Genomic DNA, 26,490 nt, shown 5'->3' with positions numbered 1-26,490 from the left:
CGCAGAAAGAAGGAATGGATTTGCTTTTAGGTAACTAGCTCCTGGGGGAAAAAAATACACTGAAATCAATACCCCTGTCAAATCCAATCTATTTGTAGAAGACCTCAGTCTTTTACAGAGACACTATCAAAGAACAAACCCCAAAAAAGCCAAAGCCATGGAATAGAAGCACTAGTATGTGAAAGCCTGAAAGGAGCTCGTAACTACTCCTAACTGAAAGGGAAATAACCAGGAATAAATGATACAATAGAAAGATTCAAAATATACAGCAGGAAGAGATGGTCCCAGTCCCCACTCTATTAATGGGTAAAATCCACAGCTCTGCAGGTGTCAGAGACCTGCTGCTCATGATAAAGGCTGCCATGGGCTTTGCTGACAATCACACTCCCAGCCCTCTCTGTCTGTACTTGCACAGGAAAATGGTAGTGTTTCAAAGGACTTCTCATTCTCCCTGTTCCATGGCAAAAGCATCACACAAAGTAAATGAATCCAGGCAAACCTGAACAGCACCGTGGCTCAACTGCCAAGCCATTCACAGTCAGTATTGTTCCTGAAACCAAAGGCTTCAAAGGGAACACTGACTTTCAGCTGCTTGTTTGGAGATCAAAATAATGCTGCTCCAGTGGAAAATCCATTGACTCCACCTCCTCCATTACTGTTTAGGAGCAAGGTGTCCAGTTCTGCCTAGAACACTCATAAAACCAAACCTGAGCTAATCCCTTAACAGAACTGCAAACAGTTTTGACCAAGTTAGCAGGGTTTTGATGGAAAGCAGAAACAGTGACTACCCCACACCATTCCTTAAGAATAAATCTGCCTGTCACTCATACTGACCAGGCTGTTCACATTCGCTGTGGGAGCTGGAGGAACACCCCTCACTGTGCAGTGCTGGGGACCCAGGGGTGGGGTCTGCCTTTCTGGGTGGGCTCTGCAGTGCTCCACTCATTCCACAAAGAAGTTACATGAAATACACCTGCCCAGGAACAGTTCAAACGAGACCTCAGCACTGAGCCTAAGCATCACCTGGGGTTCGTGTATCTTTACCCCAAGTAGCCCAAATTTGTTCGCTTTCTGAACATAGTCTAAAAGTCTCCTGTGTGCAATAACTTAAGGGAGGATAGCTGACTTGACATGTTTAGTGGTGATATAAGAAAAGAAGCCCTCATTTAAAACCACAAGCTCCTCTGAGATGGTGACACTAAAGAGTGACTCATGCCCTGGTCAAAGTTAGACCTGAAGAATAAGCCAGCAAGTCACAAACTTGGATCTCACAGGTCCCAGAGCAGCTCTTTGTGCAGGCAAACAAAACTCCAACTCCTACGGCAGCATGTGCCAATCCTTGCTACTCTTTTTCATAAGCTGGACACCTCTCACTGCAGACTCAACACAGGGGAGAAGGCCTCGGCTGAGGTGGGCCTCTGGAAACCCAGAGAGTGCTGCTCCCGGAGCCACAGCTCTTGCACAAAGTTTCTGCTTCATTTCTTTTACTGCAGCCAGGTCCAGGACTCAGCAGCATGCTGGGATTTGCAGTCACTGTGAGAGGAAAGTAAAACCAGAAGACTGCATTTTTTTCAGCTAAAATCCATGTGCTGTGGAGGTCAAATGGGGACATTTAAAGGAGATCCTCAGGAAGTATTACATTTCCCTCTTGAGTCACAAGTCCAAACAAAACAAAGCATATGGCCTTTTAGTACATTCCCAAATTTCCTGCACTGGTCAGATTTCCCTTTGTTCTGCTTAATCCTATCACATTTGAACCAGACTAACCTATATGAATCCAGTCAAGCTGACTCTAAAAAAAACTGTTAAAGACAGAAAGAGAAAGGTAAAAAATTTATACTCTCTTATCCAGTTGCTGATGGTCAGCTACTAAGGGTGATCACATCACTGAACTCATCCTCTCGGCCATGAAGGTGATTCAGTCTGAGCTGTAATGCAGCACTAGTGCCCTGCAGGACCCACAATTCCCAAATGAACTCATATGGCAAGTGTTCTCCCAGCAGCTGGCACTCAGCCTTCATCCACTAATTTCTTAACAAAAGCTCTCAAGTAGTTTCCCAACTCTTCTCTTAAAAAAGCTCACAAAGAGGAATCTCTTTGCTGTTTGATACACCCTAAAGTCATCATTCCTGCACTTCTATTAGCAGTGGCTGCATTAGCCACTAGTACAGATTAGCAATTAGCAAAGTACTCCTCGATCTGTTACTTACTTCCAGTAAGATGTGATAAAGCCATAAGAAATAAGGTAAATTCTCCTCTTACTCCTTCCTGTTCATATTGCTACAGGCAGCAGATAACCCACTTCTGGTAGACAACTATGTAATAAATTATTTTGAAGCAGTGGTTTCACTATAGAAGAGGAAAAGGGCCAGAAAAAAGCAGAAAGCAAGTGCCTTCTCTGCTGGTTTTCTGCAGAGCTCTGATGTTTATTGCAGCAAACACTACTTTCCTCCTTTTGCCTCCACAGCCTGTCTCTGACATCTTAGTCAATGTTTTCATGCATGACAAACTGCTTTAGCCTGAAGACTATTTCCAGTTCTCATTTGTGAGGTATTTATATCCTGTCCTCATTTTCCAGATTGTTTGCAAACATAACAAAGTAGCTGCAGTTTCAAGATTTTCAGATTTTTCCTTTCTGAAAAATGTGGCAGACCCAGGGCCAGACCATCTCTTCATACAGCCGAGTGCCACACACATCCCACGGGCAGGGACACTGCAGTGGGCTCCCCTGAGCTGCAGTTCATGAATGGCTGGGATTCTCCACACTCCATCTGAGACTGACAATAAGGAGCACAGCTGAGGAGGCAAGTGAGCAGCTGAGGGATCACTTCAGGATTTACAGCGAAAAAGAGACAAAGTTTACCCCATGAGAAATTCTATTTTAAAACACCTGAAAGCCACTTGGATGCAATGGAAAAGGCCAACTGCTATGCAAGTGAACCCATACAAAGCTAAATTCTGCAGAGAACAGAACATGACTGACCAGCCCATCCCACAGGGCACACACGAGAAGCCACAGGCCCTTTGCTGGGCTTCAGTGAGCTGGTGTCTACTGAAGCCTTCCAGGATGGCCTAAGCCATGCCAAGCCAAGAGAAGGCACAGCACAGTGTACTACAATGCCACAGAAGCCAGGCAGCTCAGGTATGGCTGCAGGGACTCAACTGGTAACAATGAAAAGCCTGCCCTCACCTTCTATGCCAGCCTGAACAGGTATGGGACAGGGAGGCTCACCACCCTCTCTGGAAGCAAAGGAGCAGGGTTTCTGGCTGCTTTACTATCCTCACAGTCCCACTGTAGAGGGTTATGCTCTTTTCCAGGTGTTCTCCTGGCCTTCTCCACCATAGACCCCACAGGTCCTATTTTAGGAAGAATGGAGTCCTCCTGAAGGACAGCTCTGCCACTTCCAACTCAGTCTGTGTTCCCATCTTTTTCTTATCTAACTCAGCAGAACAGAAAAAAACCCAAAACACATTCTGTTACCCCAAACCATAATTGATACAATTCAGGGAAAAAGCTGAATATTCTTACAGGTTTGCTATCAACTGAAGATGTGGCTTGACAGACAAAGCAGGGCAGGAGGGACACCTGGAAAGCATTTCCCCTTCCCCTCAGGAAGGGGCAGAAAACCTTGGCTTTACAGAATTTACAGATTTCATTAGAAAGGAATGATCTATCTTTCCTTCTGCATCTACTTCTGGAAACAAGGTGAAATTTGATCTTTGACTTGCACAGCAAGGAGCTGCAGTTTACCAAATGTGGGAGCTTTATGCTGAGTTTCATTGCTTTGAAGGGAAATGGGAAAAACTACCAGAACTGCAAACCTAAATAACCAGCAGTGGCTGAGCTGCTCACAAAGTTATGTTCAGACAGTTGCAGAATCTGCAAATTTCCAAATGAATCCAGCCAGGGATTATGTCTGTCCCAGTAACCATATTCCCCAACACTCCTCTCCTCCAGGGATGCACAGTGGCCAGTGGTCCCTGCCAGCTCCATGGCAATGCCCTCTGCAGCGAGAGCACCCAGCCAGCTTCTGGAGTCTCCTGGGCTGTGAGCCCATGGTTTCTCTTTACAACAGGACTTTCTGCATTCTGATGTTTCCCTTGCCACACAAGAATCTTCACAGATATGCTGGAGCAAGGTGACAAAGAAAACCCACCAGAGTCTGCTTAATAAACACCTTTCTTCTATGCCACTTAACCACCCAGTTCTAATAATCATCTTCATCATGCCCTTCTCCTGCAAATAGTCAGCCTTTCTGAACAAAATCTGCTGAAGCTGGAAACATGAACTCTGCCTTACATCTGCAATTGTTTTAAAAAGCATCTTGAGACAGTAAAACCTGGCTCATCAGTTACTGAGCATACCTGCCTGCTGCAGAGAATTCCCAGAGCCACATATGCTCATGGAGATGTCCAGGGGCAGCAGCCAGCAGCCCCAGACACACAGGGTCAGTAACAAGAGGGCACTGAGCCACAGCAGGTCTGCACCTACTCCTGCCACAAATAGCTGCTTCTAGAGGGAGGTGGGGGGAAATCCCTTTAAAACTGGGCTAGGAATGATTGCTGCAAGCTGTTGGGCACCACAAGCCAACCCAGGGGCAAGATGGCACCGACAGTCTGTCAGTCTGTCCTCCACTCTCTGCCCTTCTCTCAGCAACAATCCTGAGAAAAGGGGCAGCAGGAAACAGCCTCGAGGCACTTGGCTGCATCTTCATCCCAGTCCCAGGGAGAGTTCAGGAGCACAAACAATAGTCTTCCTCACCCAGCACCTTCTGTTCACTCCCAAACAGGGACCCTGCATCCTAAGGAAAGGCCCAGTTCAGCTCCAAACGTGCCCACCAGCCAACACGCAGGAGCTGCCAGCGCCCAGTGGCTTTCTGGCAGCAGCATCCTTCCCAAGAGCTCTGTGCTGGCAGCACACTTTCACACAAGCATTCATTTCATGATGGTTACTTTATGATCTTGCCGTACTGCCCTGCTATTTCTGAACAGCGGGGCTGTAATCGAAGGCGTCTGAGAGCCCAGGAGAGAAGGGAGCTATTACACTGCGGAGTCCCTGTGGTGTCCATGGCCTCTGCACGGCAGGATTCAAGCACAGCCTGTGTGAGGGTTTGGACACTGGACCCAAGAAGGGGCTCCAGAGCTTTCCTTTTCCTGCCCGTTTCTGCTTGTCAGCCCTCAGAGCTCCAACACTCAAGCAGTCCTTCTCTAAATTAAATGCTTTGGAGGGAACACAGGCCCTTCCAAACGATCAGTAAAAAGGGCCACTCCAACCCATTCCAAGAGATAATGCACCACTGGCTCTACCTCGGCACTCTGACCTTACAGAACGCCAAATACAAGACAGTTCTGCACACCTGAGCAGCAGCTAGCGATGAAAAGGGACATAGGGCACTAGTGTTACAGGCATCACAAGCTTTTACATTTACATTTTTACTGCATTCTTTTCTCTGATCCTGGCATAGCTCATCAGTTGCATAGCCCTTGCTTAAATCACAGCTTGTGATGTGGCATCAACACACGCTACATGAGTTACCTGATGGCTTCCAGAAGATCACGTTACCTGGCGCTAAAAACAAAGCAATTAATTAAAAGATAGAGTACAAACATAACATTCTGCACCTCCATTATGTCCACTCTGAGAAGAAACAGGCTGCAAGTTTCTGCTGCTCATCAGAGCCAGCTTCTGTGACAGGCAAAAGACAATGAGCTAAAATAATGTGATGCAGTCTTCCCTGCTAACACCGTCTGCCACTTCTCCTCTGACACATCCTGGTACTTTGGCTGCTGCTTTAGGAAACCTCTCTTTGTACAACTATCAGCCCTTTCAAGGGCATTAAATAGTGACTGGAAAAAAGAGCAGCAGCTCAAGCTACCAGAACACTTATTTCCTCAGCACATGAACTGCTGGACAGTGTGCGCTGACGTTTCACTCACAGAGAGCACTGAACGCATCACAAGAACATGATGCTGCTGCCAGTGTAGGACAGGGCTGTGACTCGTTATCTATGCATCACCAAGCAGCAAGGAAGTAAAGACAACATTTCACTCCACTGCAGCCAGGTCATTCTCAACCACATTCCCAATGTCTGCAGCAGGCCAGGACAGTCCACGCTGAAATCTCCTCTGCTTCATCTTCACAGAGAAAGGACAGACTACCAACCCGCACTGCTACTTTCTCTTTATCCCCATCAAACCATCTCAGTGTTGGACTTCCACACTCATCTCCATCAGAAGAGGCAACTGTCCTCCTAGATGGTCCTGCTTACCATCCTGTCTTCTACTGCCCCTCATTTCTGTTGTCACCCTCTTCAGGATGGTATCCCACTGAGCACACGGGTCATCTGCAGAGCTCCACAGGAACCAAGGAATGCACTGAGAGGAAGACCGAGTAAGTCCCTTATGATTCCTGGTTTCCTGAATCAACCGCCTTTTCAAGTCTGCTAAGTCTTTCAGAAACAATCTCAGAGAATTAGCTCATCTGAATTTCTTGACCAGGCACTGCAGCTGATCAAAAAATCTGACACATCCCTTACCTGAGATGGCTGTCTCATGGTGCCCTTCACAGTGTCTCCTAAGAACCAGTGTTCTCTCTTGTCTGCACAGACCAAACCCAAATGTGTGTTCAACATCCCACAGTCTCTCTTGGAGACACTACAGGTATGCCAAATCCCAGCTATACCTGCTCCATGCTCTCTCTGGGCACAAGTATCACAAAACAGCCCAAACTTCTCCTCACACTGGCTGAAAGAGCGGATGGTCTGCCTGGACACACGGCCTGTGCTCAGCATGATAACAGTGCTTGTAACAGGAGCTGCACAGACTCCCCATGCCAGGGAAGAAAAGCCTTTAAAATCCTGAGTCGCTGTGAACAGCTGAGACGATTCCTTGCTCAGCTGACAGCTTCCCTTCTCCACGCCCACGCAGGGGAAGACAGACCTCAGTGCTCCAGACAGATCCTCTGCAACCTCCTCCTCAGTTTATGAGTGACACAACCCAGCAGAAGCCCCTGGTACAAACATTTGCAGCCTCAGAACCTGACAGTCCCTCTGAAGACAGCAGTAACCCATACAGACGAGCACTTTTTACCTTCTCTGCCAATTCTCTGTACAGTCGGAGGTAAAACAATTACCTCATTAAAGTCGCACACCAAATTCCCTTCTGGTGGAATTCACATCAGCCCTATTGCAACTTTATAACATTTGCATTATAAAAATGTCTGCAAAGGAGGCCAAGAAAAACAGCTTTTTGTTCAGAGGAAGCTCTGTGGTCAAGATGATGTCATCAGAAAGCGCCAAATTAATTTCCTGTGGTTACATCCTACAGGAAATCCAAGAAGCTCAGCTTTCTTGCTAAACCAAGTAGTCACTTGTTGTCAATAACTGTTAATTATGTGCCCAGATGTGTCATGAACTAAGAACTATCACGATTAGCCCTCATTCCCTGACTCCCCCCAGAGGGATCTTTTTAGATCAGTGGCCTGAAGTCAGTGAAACGTTCCAGCCTGGGCTCTGGGGCTGCTGTGCTTCCACCAGCACAGCAACTCTCCTGTTGCTCCTCCAGCCCCCAAAACGGGGGATCTGCTGCTGCAGAAACCCCACGGAAGAGCTGCAGCTGCCCAGGTTACACTGTTACCAGCAACAGGGACCCCGATCAAGAAAACTGTAAAAACAATGACGAGTAACAGCTTTTCTGCTCTGCGTGAACATAAACAAGGAAATCAGGAATAATTCAGGAAGTTTTCCAGCTGGTAAAATAATCAAGAAAACGTCTAACAGGTCCCTCCCCTAGCCATAGTCCTTCCACAACCTACTGAAAGATGCATTTCTCCGAGGCTTACTTGATATTCAACTTATCAAATAATATTTCAGTAAAGCACTCAGCAAATTCAAGTGGATTTTTTCCACAACTTACCAGTGGGAAACTAATCTTCCTCGGTTTTTAAATCTCCACAAAAACTACTTGTGCTTATGTGAATTCTCACCTGCCTGCTGCCTCTAGCCCCTCCCTGCACTTGCCTTGTGACCACCAGGCCCCATTTCCCATTCACAGTAGAGGGGAATCCCTGAAGGGGGGGATAGGGTTTGTACCTGTAACATGCACTAAAATATGATTCTGTCCTTACAGTGACCTTTTGGTAGAAATCCCTCGGGACAGCCTGCTCAGTCCGTGCAGCCCACTTCCCTGCACTGGCAGGGAGCCCAGTAGAATGCCTCAGGAGCTGAATGGCAAATGGTCAAGGCAAAGCAGACCCAGTCGTAGCAACCCCTACAGTCTACACAACAATTTGTTTTCAGGCTTGCATAGGCTCTTTTTGTTTTCACTGGTGTTTACACAAAGAGTATTTTATGCAAACACTGGGGACGGGGATCTTGCTCATTTCTTGTACAACTTAGGTACAACTTAGGGTGCAGCCTAACAGAGTCTGGACTGGCAGCACCTGTATCACGCACTGAGGACACGAGGGTTCCACTGAAGCCGTGTGGGACTGACACTGACCCAGCAGCAGCTTCTACCCCTGGTGCCCAGAGCTCCAGAGCCTCTGCGCTGACGGAACACGGTGGGGAAGGGAGAGGGAGGCAAAAGGACCTGCTCAGAGCCCCGTGGAGACGAGATGAGGGAGGCAAAAAGACAAACCAAACATCCTGCCCCTTGCACTCACACACTGTATCTACTGGTACAAAGACTTTCCTTGACAAAAGGCAAGCTGACACCTGGGAAGAGAAATCATGAAGCTTCCAAATTCTAGGAGTAAAACAGGGCAGACAGACAAGGTTTTTTGAGATGTTCGTATCAGTCTGGAAAATCACACAGTGCTGACTCCCAGGTCAGACTATTTAAGAAGCTTCCTACCTCTCTGTCCTTGAGCTTCATGGCAAGCACCAGCTGATGTCTGTGGTTAGTAAGGGCCTCCCGGTAATTTCCCTTGGAGAAGAATGCAGAGCCCAGATTACCATGAGCTCGGCATTCTCCCGTCTGGTCACCTGTGTCACATGCAAACAAAACACAGGTTAGCTCATACAGGCACTGCTGGAAGCATCCAGTGAGAACACTGGAACATGCTGTACAAGTGATGATCTGGTGTGACAAGTAGCATCAGAACAGTTTAGTACACAGCCAAACTCTCCTCCTCGCTGGCCTTCAGAAACTTCCACAGTTGCCATCGACCTTATTTTTAGAATTGTTTTACTTTCTCCTTTGGTCTAACACCTGGCAATTTCCCATTGCTCCCTGTTTATTCCTTGCTGTAAATTTTAGTCAATGTCCCAGGAACAAGCACAGAGCGCGTCAGCTTTCTCCAGAAAACAATTCTGCAGCACAGCTTAGCTCAGATGTACAAAGAACATCTATGGCATCTTCAAGAGAGCAGTCCCTGTGCTCTCAGTGAGTGCTCCTGGCTTGAGCCTTCAGGCACTGTCCTCCACCTGTGCACGACTGGGCCTTTGTCTCAGATCTGCCTGTTCTCCTACAACACCCTGAGAAGCTGAATGCTCCCACTGTTGTGCAGAATATACCATACTCGAGAGGGATTTTTGAATTTGGTTATTTTTTAAACACTCTTTGTTCATTGTTGTCTCATTCTTGTTTTGTTCCTTCCCTGGCTACTGCCCCAGAATCTCAGACTGAGTACCTTTGTCCATTGAATTTTTGGAAAAACAGATGGCTTCATTTAAGACTCATGTAAGGTTTTGAGCACAAGTCTACACAGGGAGTAAGAGCAGTTCCCACATACATGACATCAGGTAATCAGAAGACCCTGTAAAACCTTAGCATTCATTGATCATCTGCCCCTTCACACAGGCAGGCAAACAGGGCTGCACAAACCTGCAGTCTGCACATTTCAGGAGTTTCAGATTGGATTTAGCAGTTTGTAAAACCCCACAGAAACCTGAGCGTTCCAGAGAGATACTGATCATTAATCTAGCTCTTGATTTGTTCCACCTGTCCCAACCCAGCACTCAAGGAGTGAAAGGTGAATTCTTACCTAAACTCTTGGCTACGTCCAAGTCCTGCTGCATGTATCCAGTGCTTTTCTCTGTGTTCCCAAGGGACCAGTACGCACTGCTCAGCGCAGAGAACACTGATCCCCGCAGCTTCAGGCTGCAAGTGCCAATCTTCAGGGCAGCCTCCAGCACCACCACAGAGGCCCCGTGGTGGCCCGCAGTCAGGAGCTCCTGGCCGATCACAGACACCACAACAAAGGGGCTCTTGTCCAGCTTCATCTTCTGCAGTTGTTGGTAGGTGGGCTCCAGGGACTCTGAAGCACAAAACCAAAGGCAAAGTTACTCAACAAACCGAGTTATTTACATCAGGAATCACCTTCATAACTCATCTTGATTTTTTTGTAACCAAATGACACACGAATTAAGGGCCAGACTGCCCAAATCCAACTAAGATTTATTGCAGGAGCTCAGGGCTCAAAGGCACCCTCTAAGATCCGGCACATCAAGACAGATCACCTGGCAAGCTGCTATTTGCCTTGCAGAAAGCACTTCAGGAAGGAAGCATGAGCATGTAGAGCAGTCTCATACTGAGCTCTGAAGCCTGGCATAACCGCAGATGGAATACGGAAAACACCTGTGGAATTCTGTAGGAAACTGGAAATGGGCCACCAGCACTGTCTAAGAGCATTACAGTTTCTGCTCCTTCAGCACAAACTTTCAGCTGAACATCTGCAAAGACTGTGCCTGTCCAGATACCCAAAGCACATGATGTATGCCAAGAGAGAAAGAAGAAAGAAAGAAGCTGCTCCTTCTTCAGCAGGAGATGGTGCTCCTCTGGAATGACAGCACTGGACCTGCTCAGCTGCTTCAACTGGTCTAACTGCAGCAGGGAACACAGCTGATGTACAGCTGCAGGAAAATGGGTCAGGGATCATCCAGCCAAATCTGGGGATGCTCACATAGAATACCACATCACCTGCATGCTAAGCACCAGCCTCAGTACCTTTGGGTAGCAAATGAAATTACCTTCGCAAGGTAACTGCTATATAGGACAGAAATGTCAAGATGAATTCATTTTGGAGGATGCAAAAAAGGAAACACCAACAGGGATATTTTTTTCATTTCAGTGCTTCTTGGCTCCTAAACCCTGCAGCCCCCAGCACCATCTGCTGAGGACGAGAATTGCCATGTTCCCTCCTGGATAACAGCATTAGGACATTGCAACACAAAGCCTGCAAGAGAAACAGAGCAAAGAGGAGATGACCTCCTTCCTCTAGAGAGAAAAATCCTGGAAACAGGGATATTTTGAAAGAGAGGCAAAACACTGCACAGCTCGTATGGCTTCAAGGTCCCCGTGATTTCAAACACTGCCTGAACAGAAGGGAATTAGCAGAGCAGCCTTTTTTCCTTCTGGAATGCTGTGTTTTGAGAGACACTAGTACCACAGAAAAGCTGCTGATGTGCTCTTCTGGGCTAACACTGGCCTGGAGCATTTCAGATGCCCTGTTCCCAACAGTCAAGCACCAAAACATTGTGGGAAGTTGTTTCAGTAACAGCACAGCAAGGGCCACAGCTCCACACACCTCTGTTTGCACTGATACTGGAGAAGGGACAAATGAGCAAGGACTCCATGGGAACTGTTATACAAACCCAGTTTATCTCCAGTGCCCCTCAAGCTGGCTATCACCATCTTGCTATCCCATTCAATCAGAAGGACAGTTTTTGTTCCTCCTGCTGTTCTCAGCATTCTCCTGACTCAGCAGAGAAGCCAAATCTTAAAATCTTTCCCTTCAGGCCTGCAAGTTCTCCCATCCTCGGATGTTGTCACCCATGGACTGGAACTCCGGCCTCCGATACCTCAGCAGCAGGTCACCACCCCTGAGAAACCCCCCTGTGCTTACCTCGCATGGGAGACTTCATGGCGGCCTCGACCATGCCAACCAGGAGCTGAAGGCTCTTGGGATCCTGCGCCAGCCCCGACGCAAAGGCGGCCAGTGCATCCGCATGGCGTCCCAGGTACTGCAGGGCCACGCCCTGTCGGAAGTATGCCTGCAGGAACAGAGGGAACAGGAATGCCCATCACTGACTCGTCACAAATATTCACAAACAACACAGCTGCCCCAACCTCATGCTGGTGGACACCAGGCTACACCATCACACCAGCTTCGGGCTACAATCAAAACCACCCAACACCACAGTCTGGTTTGTGGCTGCCCCCAGCATGGACCCCCTCACTTTGATCACCTTCTCAGCCTTTGAAAGGCCTCTGATCTGTTCTGGAGACAAGGGCTGGTAAGTACTAGTAAGGCAAAGCTTTCCCCTTGGACTTGGCCAAATACTTATTCTTAAGTACTTATAGCCAGATGCTCGTTTTCGAGACTGCCCAGCGCTGCCCCACTCGCTGGGTGCACTTTAAATACAACACACACACATATACACACACCCCCCCGTACATAGACCCACAAGCGCTTCTCAGACTGAGGCCAGACACTCATAATTCTGAACCTGTTTACAAGAGCACTTCTCTTTCTTTCTTTCCCAGGAAACCCTTTAAGGGAATGTGCAATACCCTCAAAGTAACCTCTATCTCCTCTCACCATGTATTTCTGTTTCTACACCAGCAACAACATCAACACAGAGTTGCAAAGCACTCCAAAACAGAGCTCCCACACCTCCCTACACTGGGACACAAGGAACCAACACACAAAGCAGGAACTTCAGACACATGGTCTGTTCACACAGAGGGGCAAAGCCCTGGTCCAAAGGGTATCCAGGACTGCCTGGGAGCTACTGGGAAAGAGACCACAGAAAACACAATCCAATATTTACTCAAAGTACTCCGGTATTTGTAGCACACACATTTGGACACTGTGTTATATAAGGTTTTGACTCTTCAAGCACCTTGGATGCAATTATTCAGGTTTTATCTTCATGACCAGCTAATACCTTTCTGATGCAAATTTTGATGCACTTTGGGTTCATTCAAGCCTATTTCAATAGCACAAATAAAGAAGATAAAACATTATTTGCATTTCTTTAAAAGTGCTTTAAGAACCAATACTGCTCCTTGAGATTGGCTCCCAGTATTGATCTCATGGCTAAGACCCCACCACTCTCTCTCTCCATCCGTAATAGCAGAGACCTGCACTCAAGATACATTAAGTATACATCTGTGGGAGTCTTTTTACTTAAACAGGACAAATCTCCAATTAATTTCTAAACTGGTATTTCATTAAAGCATTCAGGCACTTTTGGAATACAATCCAGGAAGGCAGAGACTAAGGAAAATCAAAAATGATGCGAGAAATTTAGAGACATGAATATTTAATCTCTTTTCCATTAGTAAGTCTTGATTGTAGAACCTCTTTAAATGAATTTGATGAAAGCAAAATTCTTTTCATTAACCTTTAGTATAAATGTGTTCTTATTGAACCAAACAAGCCACTGTACTGGAAACCCAATTCAGTGTTAATTAGATTACAAGCATGAAGCTTTAAATCAAAGAGAATACAAAGAACTAACAACGTGCAGCAGCCGCTAAGCGTGAGCCCTCCCAGCAGTGAGCGGCCTGTCACCTAAATCACACTGTACACTTTTAAGCCCCCCCTTTTTTTTTTTTTGCAGAATTACCATTTAATTACTTTCTTTACTGCCTGATGACAGAGGGAGTTTGACACAGCACGCCTCTGACAGGGACCTTTCCAGCCCATAAGGCTGGTCCAGGGCAGCCGTGGCTGTCTGATTCAGCTCTCTGGGAGAAGGGTACGGACACGCAGCCGCCAGCACAGAGCTCCATGTGTTGTGTGAGCTTCTTCAGCACCTTGTGCTTCACTGGCACATCCCAAACGCTGAGAAAGCAGAGTCCCCATCCTCTGAGCCCTGCACACAGAGGAGATGCACAGGCTCCAGGTGACAAGAGGAGACAAGACAGAGCAAGACCCACAAACGTGCAGTTCAGTTCCGCACATTCGGAACGTCCTTTATGGAAAGGGGTTTTATCCGCTCCCCATATGTATTCCTGGAAACCCCCCCTGGAAACCACTTAATTTGAATACAAACACAATATTCAAAGCCCAAAAGAAAAACCTATTAATCATAACTGAAAGGAAGATTTTGGCCTATTTTTCTCCTGCAAAAAACCCTTCCTTCCTTCCTTCCTTTCTCCTCCAGTTTCCAGCATACACAGAAGGCTCTCCACACACTGTGTTCCCCATGGACCTTTAACAAAATAAATAAAAAGCATTCACATCACCTATTTCCTCCCCAAGAGGCATTCACAAGTTAGTTTAGCATTGGAATGAAGACACTGTATCAAGGGAAAAAATCTGCAAAGAGGAAACGGTGAGAATCACCCTTTGGAAGAGGAGAGGAAAAGGGAAGGCAGGGAGCCAGCAGCTGCAGCTGAAGGAGTGAGCCAAGGAGCGGCTCCCGGTCCCAACACAGACAGAGCCTTCCCATGCTGAGTGAGCTTTAAATTTTAAATAACATTATGTGAAGATACTACAGTGCTCACTGTACAGTAACAGTTACATTAATTTTCCAGTGATCCCAAGTAAGAAAAAATGATCAATTCCTTTTAAGAAGATTAAAGCAAGGCAAGGACAATATTTTGCTAAAGACAAGACAGGAACAGCAGGTGTTTTCTAACCCTGGCGCTCTGCATCCTCAGTGTAATACAAACAGCTGGAACCATCTCTTTCATTTTTTCAGTCTCTGTATCACACTTTCCAGGAACAAAGCATTGTGCAAGAAGAAAGCCTCACTCTCAGCTGAAATTTGGCACTAGATGCAACTCCCTCAATGGGAAATGTTTTCTCCTATCCTTGTCTTAGCAGGACAGACCCAGCTCTGCTGTTCCCATCTCCAGAGTCGCAGTGTGCCAGGGGTTCCCAGCATCTGCACCCACCCCTCCAGCCCGAGCTCTGCACAGCCCATCCACTGCCCTCGGAAGGACATGGAGAGCAGGGATGCAGCTCTGCGAGCAGGAGCCTTTTGGGAAGGGAAGAGGATTAAAAGCTACAAGGCAGATCTACCAAGCCGCTGATCTCATCAAGTCCCCAGTACTACGTGTGAGAGGCTGTCAGTGAGCATTCCTGCACACCTCTGGAAATCAGACCCCATGCAGGCCCACACAGCCAGGTGGGCTCAGCCTGCTCCACAACCAGCCGTGCTTCCAGCAGGCTACTGATTTCGTGCAGCCAAGGGAAGGAGGAGCGACAAGGGATAATTAGTGCTTTTTATCCATAATACCTTTGACAGCACTGTTGATGTTCTGGAAGCAAAAATAAGTTATTCTAAGTAATTAACTGGCAAAATATATTTGGCACTTGAGACTTCCAAGCCAAAAATCTGCCCCTGTAACAGAGGCCGCTCACACTGCCAGCCCCAGGACAGATTCCAGTGAGGTGAAGCGACATCGTCCCCAGCATGGCACCCATCCGTAACAAGTAACAAGTCTTCCCATCTCGTTCAGGTTTTGCCACCCTGAACTTTGCAGACTTGCCTTTTTTACCCCCTGCTTTTCAGAGCACTCCACGTTTTCATGGCTGGAACATAGTTTTTTAGTGCTTTTCTCTACCCTCAACTTAATTTTACAAAACTTGTATGAACAAGAGAAGAACACAGAGATGGTCCTGCCCCTCAACTAGTGGCCAGTCTGCAGCAGGGTCAGCACCTGCCTCTCCAGGCACAGCCCCTCTCTGCAATTTCAAGCACAAGCCCTATTTGTTCAGCTCAATTTACTGACCTCTGGGTCGTTTCTATACACATTAGTATTTTCCATCTGTGTTTATTATAGCCCATTTAATGCAAAAGGAGAACTACTATCTGTCCTACTAGGAGCTTCCACTGGACTGACGGCTGCAGTGTCCAGGCAACACAAACATGCTTATTCATTTTTTGATCCTAATCATCTGAGATCTCACCTAAATAACTGTCTAGATCCTGAGTATTAGATTTTCCTGTGCAACCTGAAACAGGATTAAAATGCAAATGCCGTCACTGAATGGCCAATATCAAGAGGGGTCCTGAAATTTTTATTAACTCTTCTTATATTAATACGCAAGAACTGTTTTAGGCAACAGTAATTGGCTCATAATTAATAAAAAAATCCAATGAAGATAAAAATACAGTACAAAGTGAGCATGTAAGAATACAAATGGGACTCTAAGTTCCCCGAGATTTTACTAAATAAACCCAAGCTGAGTAAAGGAAAACAAGACAACTCAATGTTTTTCTTACTGGAACATACTTTTAATTTTTTGGACCTGGGATCTAGGCAAATACTTCTGTACTGGCATTTGTGGCAGCCTCTAGTATTCATGCTCATACATTGGATTCATACTATTTTTCCCAGCAGAATCTATGGCAATAAAGCATTTTGATCCTTAGTGCATCTCATACGCAATGCTTTCAAGAGTGGGAGGGAAGCAGCAGCCACGGGAGTTCAATCCTGTCTTACCACAGGCACTTGTCAGTCTGAAGCATGAGCTCATGTTTCTGGAATATGATTTAGCTTAGTAGCTCATACTACAGTCTTTACTGGGCAGATGGTATGTTTTACAAATAGTTTAAACCAGCCAGGACTGGGGAATTACCTCGCATATGGGGCCCTTCTGAGAGTGCATGGTCACCCGGTTGCCTCAGGACACATGGACAGCTCAGCAGAAATCTGGGAGCCCCACCTCTCTCTGAAGCAGAGGCACCTTTTCAAGGGTCATATGTGCAGCAGACAACATTTGCATGGCTGATCCTCTGCACTTCCAGCCGAGATCTGGCCCACAAGGAACGGAGACTATGCTGGCTCTGGGATGTCCTCCCTGGCCGCCCAGGGGCTCCTGTGCCTCCCCCTGCACACCCACCCCTGTTTCCACAGGAGTCCCGCTGCCATCACAGGCCAATCCCTGTTACCCTCCTGCCAGGGCTCACCTGGTCCCTCTGCCACCAAACTTCCCACCACAGACTCACGGACATGGCGCCATGCCGGCCAACATTAACTGGATAATGGAGACAGAGGAACAAAACTGGAACAGCATCAGAAGAACTTGGAGCAGAAAATTACTGTCAAACAAACATGGAAAACTTGAAAATAACTCCTCGGTCTTAGACAAAAGCTCCCATTGTACACAGGGGAGGAAATTCAAACCACCTTCGTACCGCTGTCATCTTCAGACCCTGGACAGCTGGCCATCAGGGCAGGAAAGGCAAACACACAGAAAAACCTCTTCCATAATGCTCTCTTGGTTTGCCAGATCAGGAGACGATGCCAGAAACAGCAGGAATAACCTATGATGCATTTAATCATGCTGTTCTGAGTCTGCAGAACACCTCTTGGGCAGCCAGACCCACCGCCCCTCGTGGCCGCCCACGCCAGCTGGGCCCGCAGCCGACCAGTGCCATGCAATCAACCAACAGAAGGAAGGGAATGTGGGAACAGCTGCCACAGCTTCTCGGGGCCAAGCACCAGGTTGAATCTGTCCTCTCCTCTTGTAACTGCTTTACAGCCAAATTTTAGAGAAAAATACGGACAAATCTCTGCTGTGGGATTTCAGGAATGTGAGGAGAAGGAAGAATGCGCTTTAATTCAGAACACATGCAGCACATGCATAAATACTGCTGCTGGCCACACGAGCTGAACTCCCGCTTTCCCCAAGTTAAAGCTGCGCTCCAGGTAACACTTTTTCTTCACAGTCCTACACCTGGCTGGCACCTGAACCACCACTGTCAGCCTGCCCTGCAGAATCAGCACAACAGATTTGTTGTCTCTGCAGCCTTGTTTCTTTATCTTCTACCTGTTTCCAAGGTGCCCCTTACAGGTGGAGAAAGATGGAAATTACTACTTGAAAATGGAAATTTCCTCTAAGCCCCATTGAGCCTATAGAGAAAAACAGCAGGGATGTGTGTTTGTGTAAAATATCTTGCCTTGTTTTATCCAAAGAGCATTTAATCATTCTTATTAATTGTTCTTCCACTACATGCCAGTGGGATTCTGTGCACAGATCACCTGCCCACCTGAAACAAATGGAACTGAGTCGGTAAACAGAGAGACAAACCCTTGCTTACTTAGTTGAAGTTAACAGTTCAGCTTTTCACAGAGCTTATCCCTGTTCTATTCTCATCCACTTTGTGCTCACTCTAGAAACAGCAGCTACATCCTGGTTCCCTTCTTCAGAGAACATCCATCTCCTTCCCCAACAGCACATGCCAGCAGACAATCTTCCTGTCTTTATCAGCTACATCTCTTAAGCCTTATTTAACAGCAAGAACCAGCTAGGAGCACAGGAAAGTGCTCTAGAGGAGTAACAACCAACCTTTCAGTGCCCAAGAGAGCACAAGGAAAGCAGAACCAGCCTCTCGTGTTCTAAGGCTGACAGGCGCAGCATTGCAGCATCTGCTACGGTTCATCCACAAGTCAACAGGGACAGAGTTTGGCACAATTTCTGGCCAAACAACTTCTTTCACAAATTGCAGAAAAAAAGACACCTTTCACCATGCTCAGAAGTACCATGATTTAAATTCTAAATTTAATACTTTTCTCCAAATCCAGGCACTCTTCCTCCATCCCGAAGACTGTACTGTCTTGGCTTCACTCTCCATCTGTAAAGTTCCTGCATCTTGCACTTCCCAATTATCCATGGTACCTCTGCCTGTTTTCAGTTGCTGTTTGATTGCTGCCAACCTGAAAAGCATGTAGGGTTGTTTTGGAAATGCTCTTGTCTCCACTGAAGGACATCAAGATAGAGAAGAGATCATTTAACAACCTTCTAACAGCCATGGCTTACTTTACCAAGTGACTCAAAACCTCCGTAACTGCTGAAAGTCAGATAAACTTTGATCAGCATCAGATGCAGATGCTGATTTGTGTGTACAAATGCATTGCAGTATTTTAAACAGGCATTTCAGGATTTTAATGTGCACAGTTTTCCCAACACAGAAGACAAACTCCACTGGAGCAACAGCTCTGCATACAACCAAATGTTCATAGACATGGAACGCACCCCAAGAGCCTCCAGAACCATGCTGGGCTTTGTAGAAAACAAATCCTGAAGCCACTTCCCTAGCACACATCTCCATGGGCCCTGCAGACTGCCATGATCTTGAGCTACATCCCTATGTAACCAGTGAAGAAGAAAAAAAATCTGAGCAGTACAATCTCCAGGAGAGTAAAGCAGAAGACAAAAGTAAGATGAAATACACAGTATAACTGTGGCTGCAGCGTACCTGGAGAAGCACCTGGTGCTCAGCAGGGACCGTGACAGAGAAGGCCAGCACACACCCACTGCAGACACAGCTCCTGCCTCTTGGCTCATCATCTCCCAGCGCCCAGCCAGCACTGCCTGCCAAGGACAGAGCTGATGATGGGGAAAAGGGGAAAAATCAAATTTGCAGAAGTACTAAACATATAAATCTCTTTGGCCAAGGTGAACGTGGGAAAAATTCTTCAGCAGGGGCGTCCCATTTAGCAAATTTTGCCAGATCGTTACTCTTGTAATGCAAAGGGGAGAAACATCAACACCATGTTTCCTTACAATGACTCGCCTCCTTTATCACAGATCTCTGAACCACCAAGTAATTTAGTAGTTGCTATGGAAACTGCTAGTTTTATTGAACAGCCCTGAAAGGGTCAAGAGGTACCATCAAACTGGCCAATTGTAAATTATTTCCCTGCTAAACATCTGCTTTATTTTAGTTGCCCCACCACTTCGTTTTGTTGTTAGAACAGTATTTGGATGAACTCCAGAATAGGTGTCATTCTTCAGTGGGGTTGCAACAGCCAAGTCCAAAAATAGCAATTTTCATGCTCTAATACACTGTAAAATCCTTCATACAGAGGAGCCACACTGAGGGCAGAATAGCTAAGGGCTGGGGACTCTTCCTCTGCACACACATCAGCACTGATCTGAGACAGTAGGAACCAGCACAAAGAGCTGGTTTTCACCGTGATTCCCAGGGGTTTCACACTGCTGCTTGCACCAGCCACGAGATGAACACCAGACTGATCCACTTATACCTTCGTAGAAGGGACAGCAGCAGAAGAAGAGCACCCAGCTCTTCTCACAGAGCACTCAGCCCTTCTCAGCTTCACAACCCCAAAACCGGAACACAGAAAACATTGCATTGCCTGTATCAGGCTAACAGAAAACAACATAATCTACCCTCCTTTGTTCATCACACAGAAAACGACACCTGAGATTCCAAACACTACTTAGCAGCTTCCATTCCCACAAGCCAGGAGAACAGCAGGAGTACTGGCTGCACTTCCAACTTTGTTACAGGAACTCACTGGATTTGTTTCACTCCCACAAAAGTGCCAAATTCCTTACTATCCCCACTTACTGCAGGTGTGTCTATTGTAAACTCAAAAGCACCAGCAAAAACCAGAGAGCACTGGGAGCAAGGTTTCCTCTGTGGAGGACATGAGCAGCTCCTCTGTGCAGAGATACTCTCTGCACCTCTTCCACAGAGAGAAAGCTGCCCTAGGCAGCATCACCTGGAAATCTTTATTCCAACATCTTCAACCTTTAAGTTACAACTGTACTTAATTCAAATAACTGGAATGGGCAGGAGAGAACGTTTTATTACAGAACATACCTGAGTTTAAGAGGCTGCATGCTTTCTAATGACAACCATGCCTCAGTTCTTTGCCCGCAGCAAGCCAGTAAAGGGCAGGCTCTGTTCCCTCCCCAAGCATTCTCTCTGTTCTTCTTTTGGCTGAAATTACCCAAGTGATGACAAAGAAAGCAAAAGCTGTGTCTGTGTAGACAAGTTCTGGTCTTTCTCACATATCCTGTGAACTCCATTACTTGCATCCTGGCTTGGAAGAAAATATTCTAAGTTCTGAAGTATTTGGCATGTCTTGGTATGGAGACTCCAGCCTCATTCAGACTTTCCATCCCCAGGAGCCCCAGGAGAAATGAAGACATTCCTCTGTACATCCACAAGAAAATTTCTCCTTCATCGGGTGATGAGTTCATAAGTATTAATTTTGGTTCTCTTTTCTAAAATTATCTACTACAGACTAAAACTTCCACACACTGGAACACAGCAGACACCTGAGCACTGCTCTGTGGTGATACACTCAGCAGAAGGGCCTCTCATGATGCTGGTGCTTGCCTGCCTGCAGAGCTCAAGTCTGGACTCCTGAGAAAGTTATCAAGGCTGTACGGAAATTGCAAATCATGGAAGTATAGCTACAGAGACACCAAAACAAAAGAGGAATGTTGATGTGTCACAGTTCCTTCCAGCTAAGAGGAACTCATTACATCTGGACTCTGACACAGGCAGGTGTCAGGTGGCAGAAAAGCTTCCCTATGTACAAATATGAGGGGACATGCTCAGCCAAGAGAGGCCTTGCAGCTCTGGAAGCATAGTTCGGGAATGCTGCAGGACAAAGCTGAGCACTGCCCTGCCCCAGGACCACGGCTGAGACAGAGGACAGTATGTCCCAGCTTACTGGAGCTGCTTAGCAGCAGAATCATTTGGAGTGTTAATTCTCTCCTGACTAACAGACACGGTAACTGCCCATACAAAACCAACAGCGTGAGGGTTTCTCAGCTCTGAGGGTCTGTTCTCAGTCCACAACACAACACTGTGGTGACGGCTGCTGTGCCTCCAGCTCCGCTCCAGCCAGGAGCCCCCAGCACAGGCAGAACCCTGAGCACAAGGCACACGCCACTGGCACAGAACTCCTCGGCTGTGCTCCCAAGGACAGACCCTTCCTTAACTGCTTTTTGCAACTTCCTCTTCCGCTGGACTCTCTTTAGGCATTTCCAAGAGGATGTTCTGACAACCAGGTCATTGCTGTCCCACTGCAGCATTCGTGCAGGATAAACACAGCCACAGTGAAAACTGTGTCTCTAGGGAAGGAGAAAGTTCATAATAATTACAGTTTACTAAGAAATCTCCAGCAATACAGGTGGCCACAGTCTCTTCCCTGTCTGTGAACTATACAAATTTGAACAACCTTGGGCAAGAGGTTTAATACAGCGAGCAGGAAAATCTCCTCCACAAGGTACCACGAGAGAGCAGGAGAACAAAGAGCAGAAAGCACTGCCTGCTGCTTGCCACCAGCCTGCAGCCCCATCAGGGTGCCAGGAGGGGAACAAGCAGGCTTAGTGAATAATTGAAAACACAGAGATGAAATCTCAGAATGTCAGACACATAATAACAGTTTTGTAGTTTTCATCATGAAGTCTCTGAATTCCCAAATAAGACACACTGAATAATTTATCCCTGTGTCAGTACTGGGTCATCAGCTGTTCACTCAAAGCTAATGATGGTCCAGAACACTTCAAGACACTTGAATGGGTCTGAACAGACTAATGAGCAGGGTCCAGAGGGAAGAGGTGGCAAAAACTCAGCCCACTCACCCTTGCCAACGCTAAGCCCAGATAAAAGCATGTCGACCCCTTAGTCATGCCCTGTGCATGAGGCCCCACAGGTTATGCACCTGCTTCAGTGCGGCTCAGCATCACCTCTCCTGGGTGCTGCTCCTCAGCACAAGAGAGCTGGGAGCTCTGTCTGCTGCCTGCTGTCATGTCCCTGAGCCTGTCCTGCCATCACATGTTGCCATGAGCTGTATCCGTATCCGGCGGCACAAACCCTTCACAGCTCACGGGGCAGGCACAGCCCGACAGACCTGCTGCAGGGCACAACTGAGAGAGCAGGCTCATGGAGGCACTTGGATCAGAATTCCACAGCAGCTTTCCTGTGCTTTTGCAGCTGCCTGGAGCACAGTGTTTGCATCACTGGCAACAAGGCATACTCCACTGGCTCATGCATATTCTTCCCAGCATCCACAATGCCCAGCAGCAGAACAACTGTTCCTGTCCACACTATCCTGAAGCCCCCCTCTCACAGCTCTGTGGCACTAAATACCACTCGCTCACCAGACCAGGTAATGACCACTGCACAGCCTTTGTCCAACCATCATTAGGAACTTGCCAGGTAGTTATGTGCAGTCAGATTTAACAGCTGATTTTATGGGTTATTTTTTAGTGGGGTTTTTTTCCACATTTTTCAGATTTTTAGCTGGGCAGGCACACGTGCAGCAATCCATACCCAGCCTGTTTAATCAATAACTGTATGGCAGCAGGTACAAATCACTGCATTTCCAAGAGAAATTTCACAGTTGCCACACCCAACCACCCATGATGGGATCAAAGAGCACAACTCAATCTGTCCGTGAAATCTGCTTTCCTATAAATCTGCTTTAGATAATATGAACACACAGGCACCTCACACACAACAAAGCTTGAAGGATTTAAGTCAATTCTCAACCACCAAAGGCTTACCCACATATTAACATCCTGAAGCAGCCCTCATCAATACTGACTGACCTAGTGGCATGAGTAATTACCTCCTAGTTCATCCTTTAAATGACAGAGGAATCCTTCCCAGCTGAGCTATTCCCCTGAGTATCCTCCTGGGAAGAAAGAGCAGCATTCAATAGCAGAGCTGCACGCCTGTAGCTTTCCCAGAGGAAAAGGCAAGCAGTCACCAAGGAATTCCCCTTTCTGCCTATACTGACAGGAGTTTTGTAACGTATCAGACTATTTGAGGGAAAAAAAAATGTAATACAACTACACTTGCACATATTCTGTTGGCTTTCATGACAATAAATGTTTTCCATTGTTTCTCTTAAAAATCTCTATCATTTAAATGAAAAAGTCTAGAGTAAATAGCAGTAAATTTCCTGAGATATTATTTATGTCCATTCATTTATAAGATACAAAATTTTCTCTCAGAGATCTCCTGGTCTGCTCTGTTAACTGATCATCACTGACTCTGTGTTCCCACTCTATGCAGGACTCGCTCGCGGCAATCGGGCGAGTCACACACTGAGCTCTGGCTCCCAGGCGTGAGCTGTGTGCAGGATCTGGCCAACAACATTCGACGATAACTTTATTCATGATCATCAAGATAGGTGTGATAGCACCAAGGGAAATGTCAGATGCCCAAATACCTACAGCAGGAGTGGAACTAGAAGTCACTGTTTGTGAGAAGCCAGAACACTTGCCCATGGGAAACTGTTCGTCCTGAACAGTCCTGACCACAGCCTGGAGCACTCTGCTCAAAGGCTCTTGAATGCCACTAACACAGTGGGACTGTGCCCCAGTGATTGTCAGTAACTCAATACAGAGAATCAAAAACACCTAGGTGCTAAAAAGGGAGGAGAAATGTTTTACAAAGAAATGAAAAGTGAGAATTAAAAGTCTGGAAAGAACCGGTCATTTAAATGACAATGTGTCAGACAAAGGCAAAAGACAAGAAAGAAGAAATCAAATTCACTTAAGTGAGCATGTGTGTGCACTCATGCATATGCAACAGAAAAAAGACAGCCAGCCCCAGATCAATCATGCTAATATCATATGAACATCAGAAAATGCAGCTTGGAGTTATTGAGTGTCCAGCAGGACAGAAACAGAGACATAAGGAAAGGTACAACTGCCACAGCTGCACCAGTGTTACTGTGTCCCTGCACTGTCCTGCAGCAGCTTTTTCTGCGGATCAGTTAAGGAGTCTTTCATTTAATTCTTGCATAATAAAGTGAAAAACAAGAACATCATCATTTACATCTTTGTTAACACTTCAGTATATAATTCCAAGCTTTTCTCTCATTACATGGCAATCTTTCAAGTCATCTGTTCTTTCTCATCACACATCACCAGAGGTACTTCCAATCAGGGTGCCACAGGTCAAGAAGGACATCACTGTAAAAGATCACAACCACCACACTGGGTCCAACAAAAGGGCCCTGCAGACCTGCAGGTGATTCTGGCCACAGCCAGCCTGGATCCCATGCGAGGAGCAGGGCAGGCACGCAGTGACTGTCCTCAAAGCCCCTCCCCACATTCCCACCTATTTGTGACTCAGTACAACCTAGAAATGAGAACATGCACTACTTGATTCCTTTCATGTATTTTTAATGCTTTCTGAAGCTATAATGCTGTATGTTTCCTCTGTGGCACAGCAGCCCACACCTGCACACTACCACAGCTGCTGGAGGTAAAGGATGTACCAGTGCTGGCCAGGAACCCAAGGGAGACTGGAACCAAGAATTTCTCCAAGACAAGAAGTGCCTCAAACAGAGGCATAGCAAGACCCAGCCTCAGCAGCTGGAGACATCTCTGTCCCATCAGGCACACGTATCTCACAAGTGGGGGCTCAGAGCCCAGTCAGTGTAAGCACAGGACACGTGATGTGCTCACTGGACAGCAGTGCTGGGCCTTGAAGACAACTGACTCAAGGGGATCCTGGCCAAGTCACTTCTCTCTGTGCTCCAGCTGCACAGACCTGCAGAGCAGAACACCTCATTTCTTTGCAAGGAATGCCAGACCCATGTATGAGGGAATGCTCCAAGTGCTGTTAGGCAGGACACAGGAACCTCACTGCAGCCCACAGCTTTGAGTGGGAGAGTCCTGCAAAGCTCCATTCTTCATTTAACCAGGCAACAAATAGGTGAAAGTTAAAAACTCTTCTCTTGAAAAATGAAACAACTAGGAAGTGCCTTTTTCTGGGAACAAGTTGCTTCCACGGCAGCATGACAGAGGTTATTTTGAACTTATTACTTTGACTGGATTCAGCTGTAAGTAATTAAATTTAGTCATAGAAATCGGATCTATAAATGGAACCTACAAAAGCAATTACCAGAGCTTCCATTGGATCAGGAAGCAATGGCAACTCTGATGTAAACTGAAAGAAACATCTTTTACAGTGCACGAGAAGTCACAGTAACACAGTCCCCTTGTAGAGATTTGCTTCGAAAATTCCAGTTTTCAGTGAAGAGAGTCACGAGTTATAAATTCCAGCCATGCTCTCTGCTCCTTCCACTTTAACAGCCTCACAAGCAAAAAAGACAATCATATCACACAATTTGAAGGGACTATTTTGGCTCCTGTTTTGTCCTCAGAAACCAGACAAAAGAGGAGTGAATTAAATATGCAAGAGATGGGGTGACTAAGCACCAAGATTTTTTAAAAAATACATTTTGATACCTTATTTTGGTCTGTTTAGAAGCTAGACTACGCAGAATCTGATGGACCTGCGAACCCAGCAGGTCTCTCTGAGCCCAGTCCCTGAGCACACACACTTTCACTCCTCAAACCACTGCTGTACAAGTGGATTGACCAGGCAAAGCTTGTGGAATTGTGCATTCCTGAATAGACTGGTGGAGAAGTGCAGCCTGACAAAGTTTGCTGAGGACACCAAACTGAGTGGGGAAGTGGACACTTGGGAAAGGAGAGCCACACTGTAGGAAGACCTGGATAGGCTGGAAGAGCGGATGAACAAGAACCTTACGAAGTTCAACAAGGACAAACATTAAGTCTTGCACCTGGGAAAACAGAATCCAGGTGTGCAGCACCAGCTGGAATCAACCCAGCTGGGGCCCCTTCTGTGGGAAGAGACCTGGTGGACACCAAGCTCAGTGTGAGTGACCACTGTGCTGCTGCAGCTGAGAGAAGATGGAGGCTCCCTTTTTACAAAAAGTCACTTGGAAAAGATGAGGGTTAATGGGTACAAGAACACTCAGCCAAAGGAATAATCT

General features: G+C 46.7%; 1 protein-coding gene across 3 annotated transcripts in view; it reads right to left on the bottom strand.

The window, feature by feature from the left end:
• Positions 1-26,490, bottom strand: part of TTC28 (tetratricopeptide repeat domain 28) — a 126,483-nt gene that overhangs the window by 38,088 nt on the left and 61,905 nt on the right. For all 3 annotated transcript variants that reach the window (XM_027689258.1, XM_027689259.1, XM_027689260.1), the window contains 3 exons: positions 11,846-11,993; positions 9,986-10,258; positions 8,854-8,984 (listed from right to left, as the gene is read on the bottom strand). In XM_027689258.1, coding sequence (XP_027545059.1) covers positions 8,854-8,984; positions 9,986-10,258; positions 11,846-11,993 — 552 coding nt within the window. The remainder of the gene's footprint in view (positions 1-8,853; positions 8,985-9,985; positions 10,259-11,845; positions 11,994-26,490) is intronic.

This window comes from Neopelma chrysocephalum, unplaced genomic scaffold, assembly GCF_003984885.1.
Source record: "Neopelma chrysocephalum unplaced genomic scaffold, ASM398488v2 Primary Assembly neopelma1_77, whole genome shotgun sequence".
Classification (NCBI taxonomy): domain Eukaryota; kingdom Metazoa; phylum Chordata; class Aves; order Passeriformes; family Pipridae; genus Neopelma; species Neopelma chrysocephalum.
This window is presented reverse-complemented; position numbering and strand designations above follow the sequence as displayed.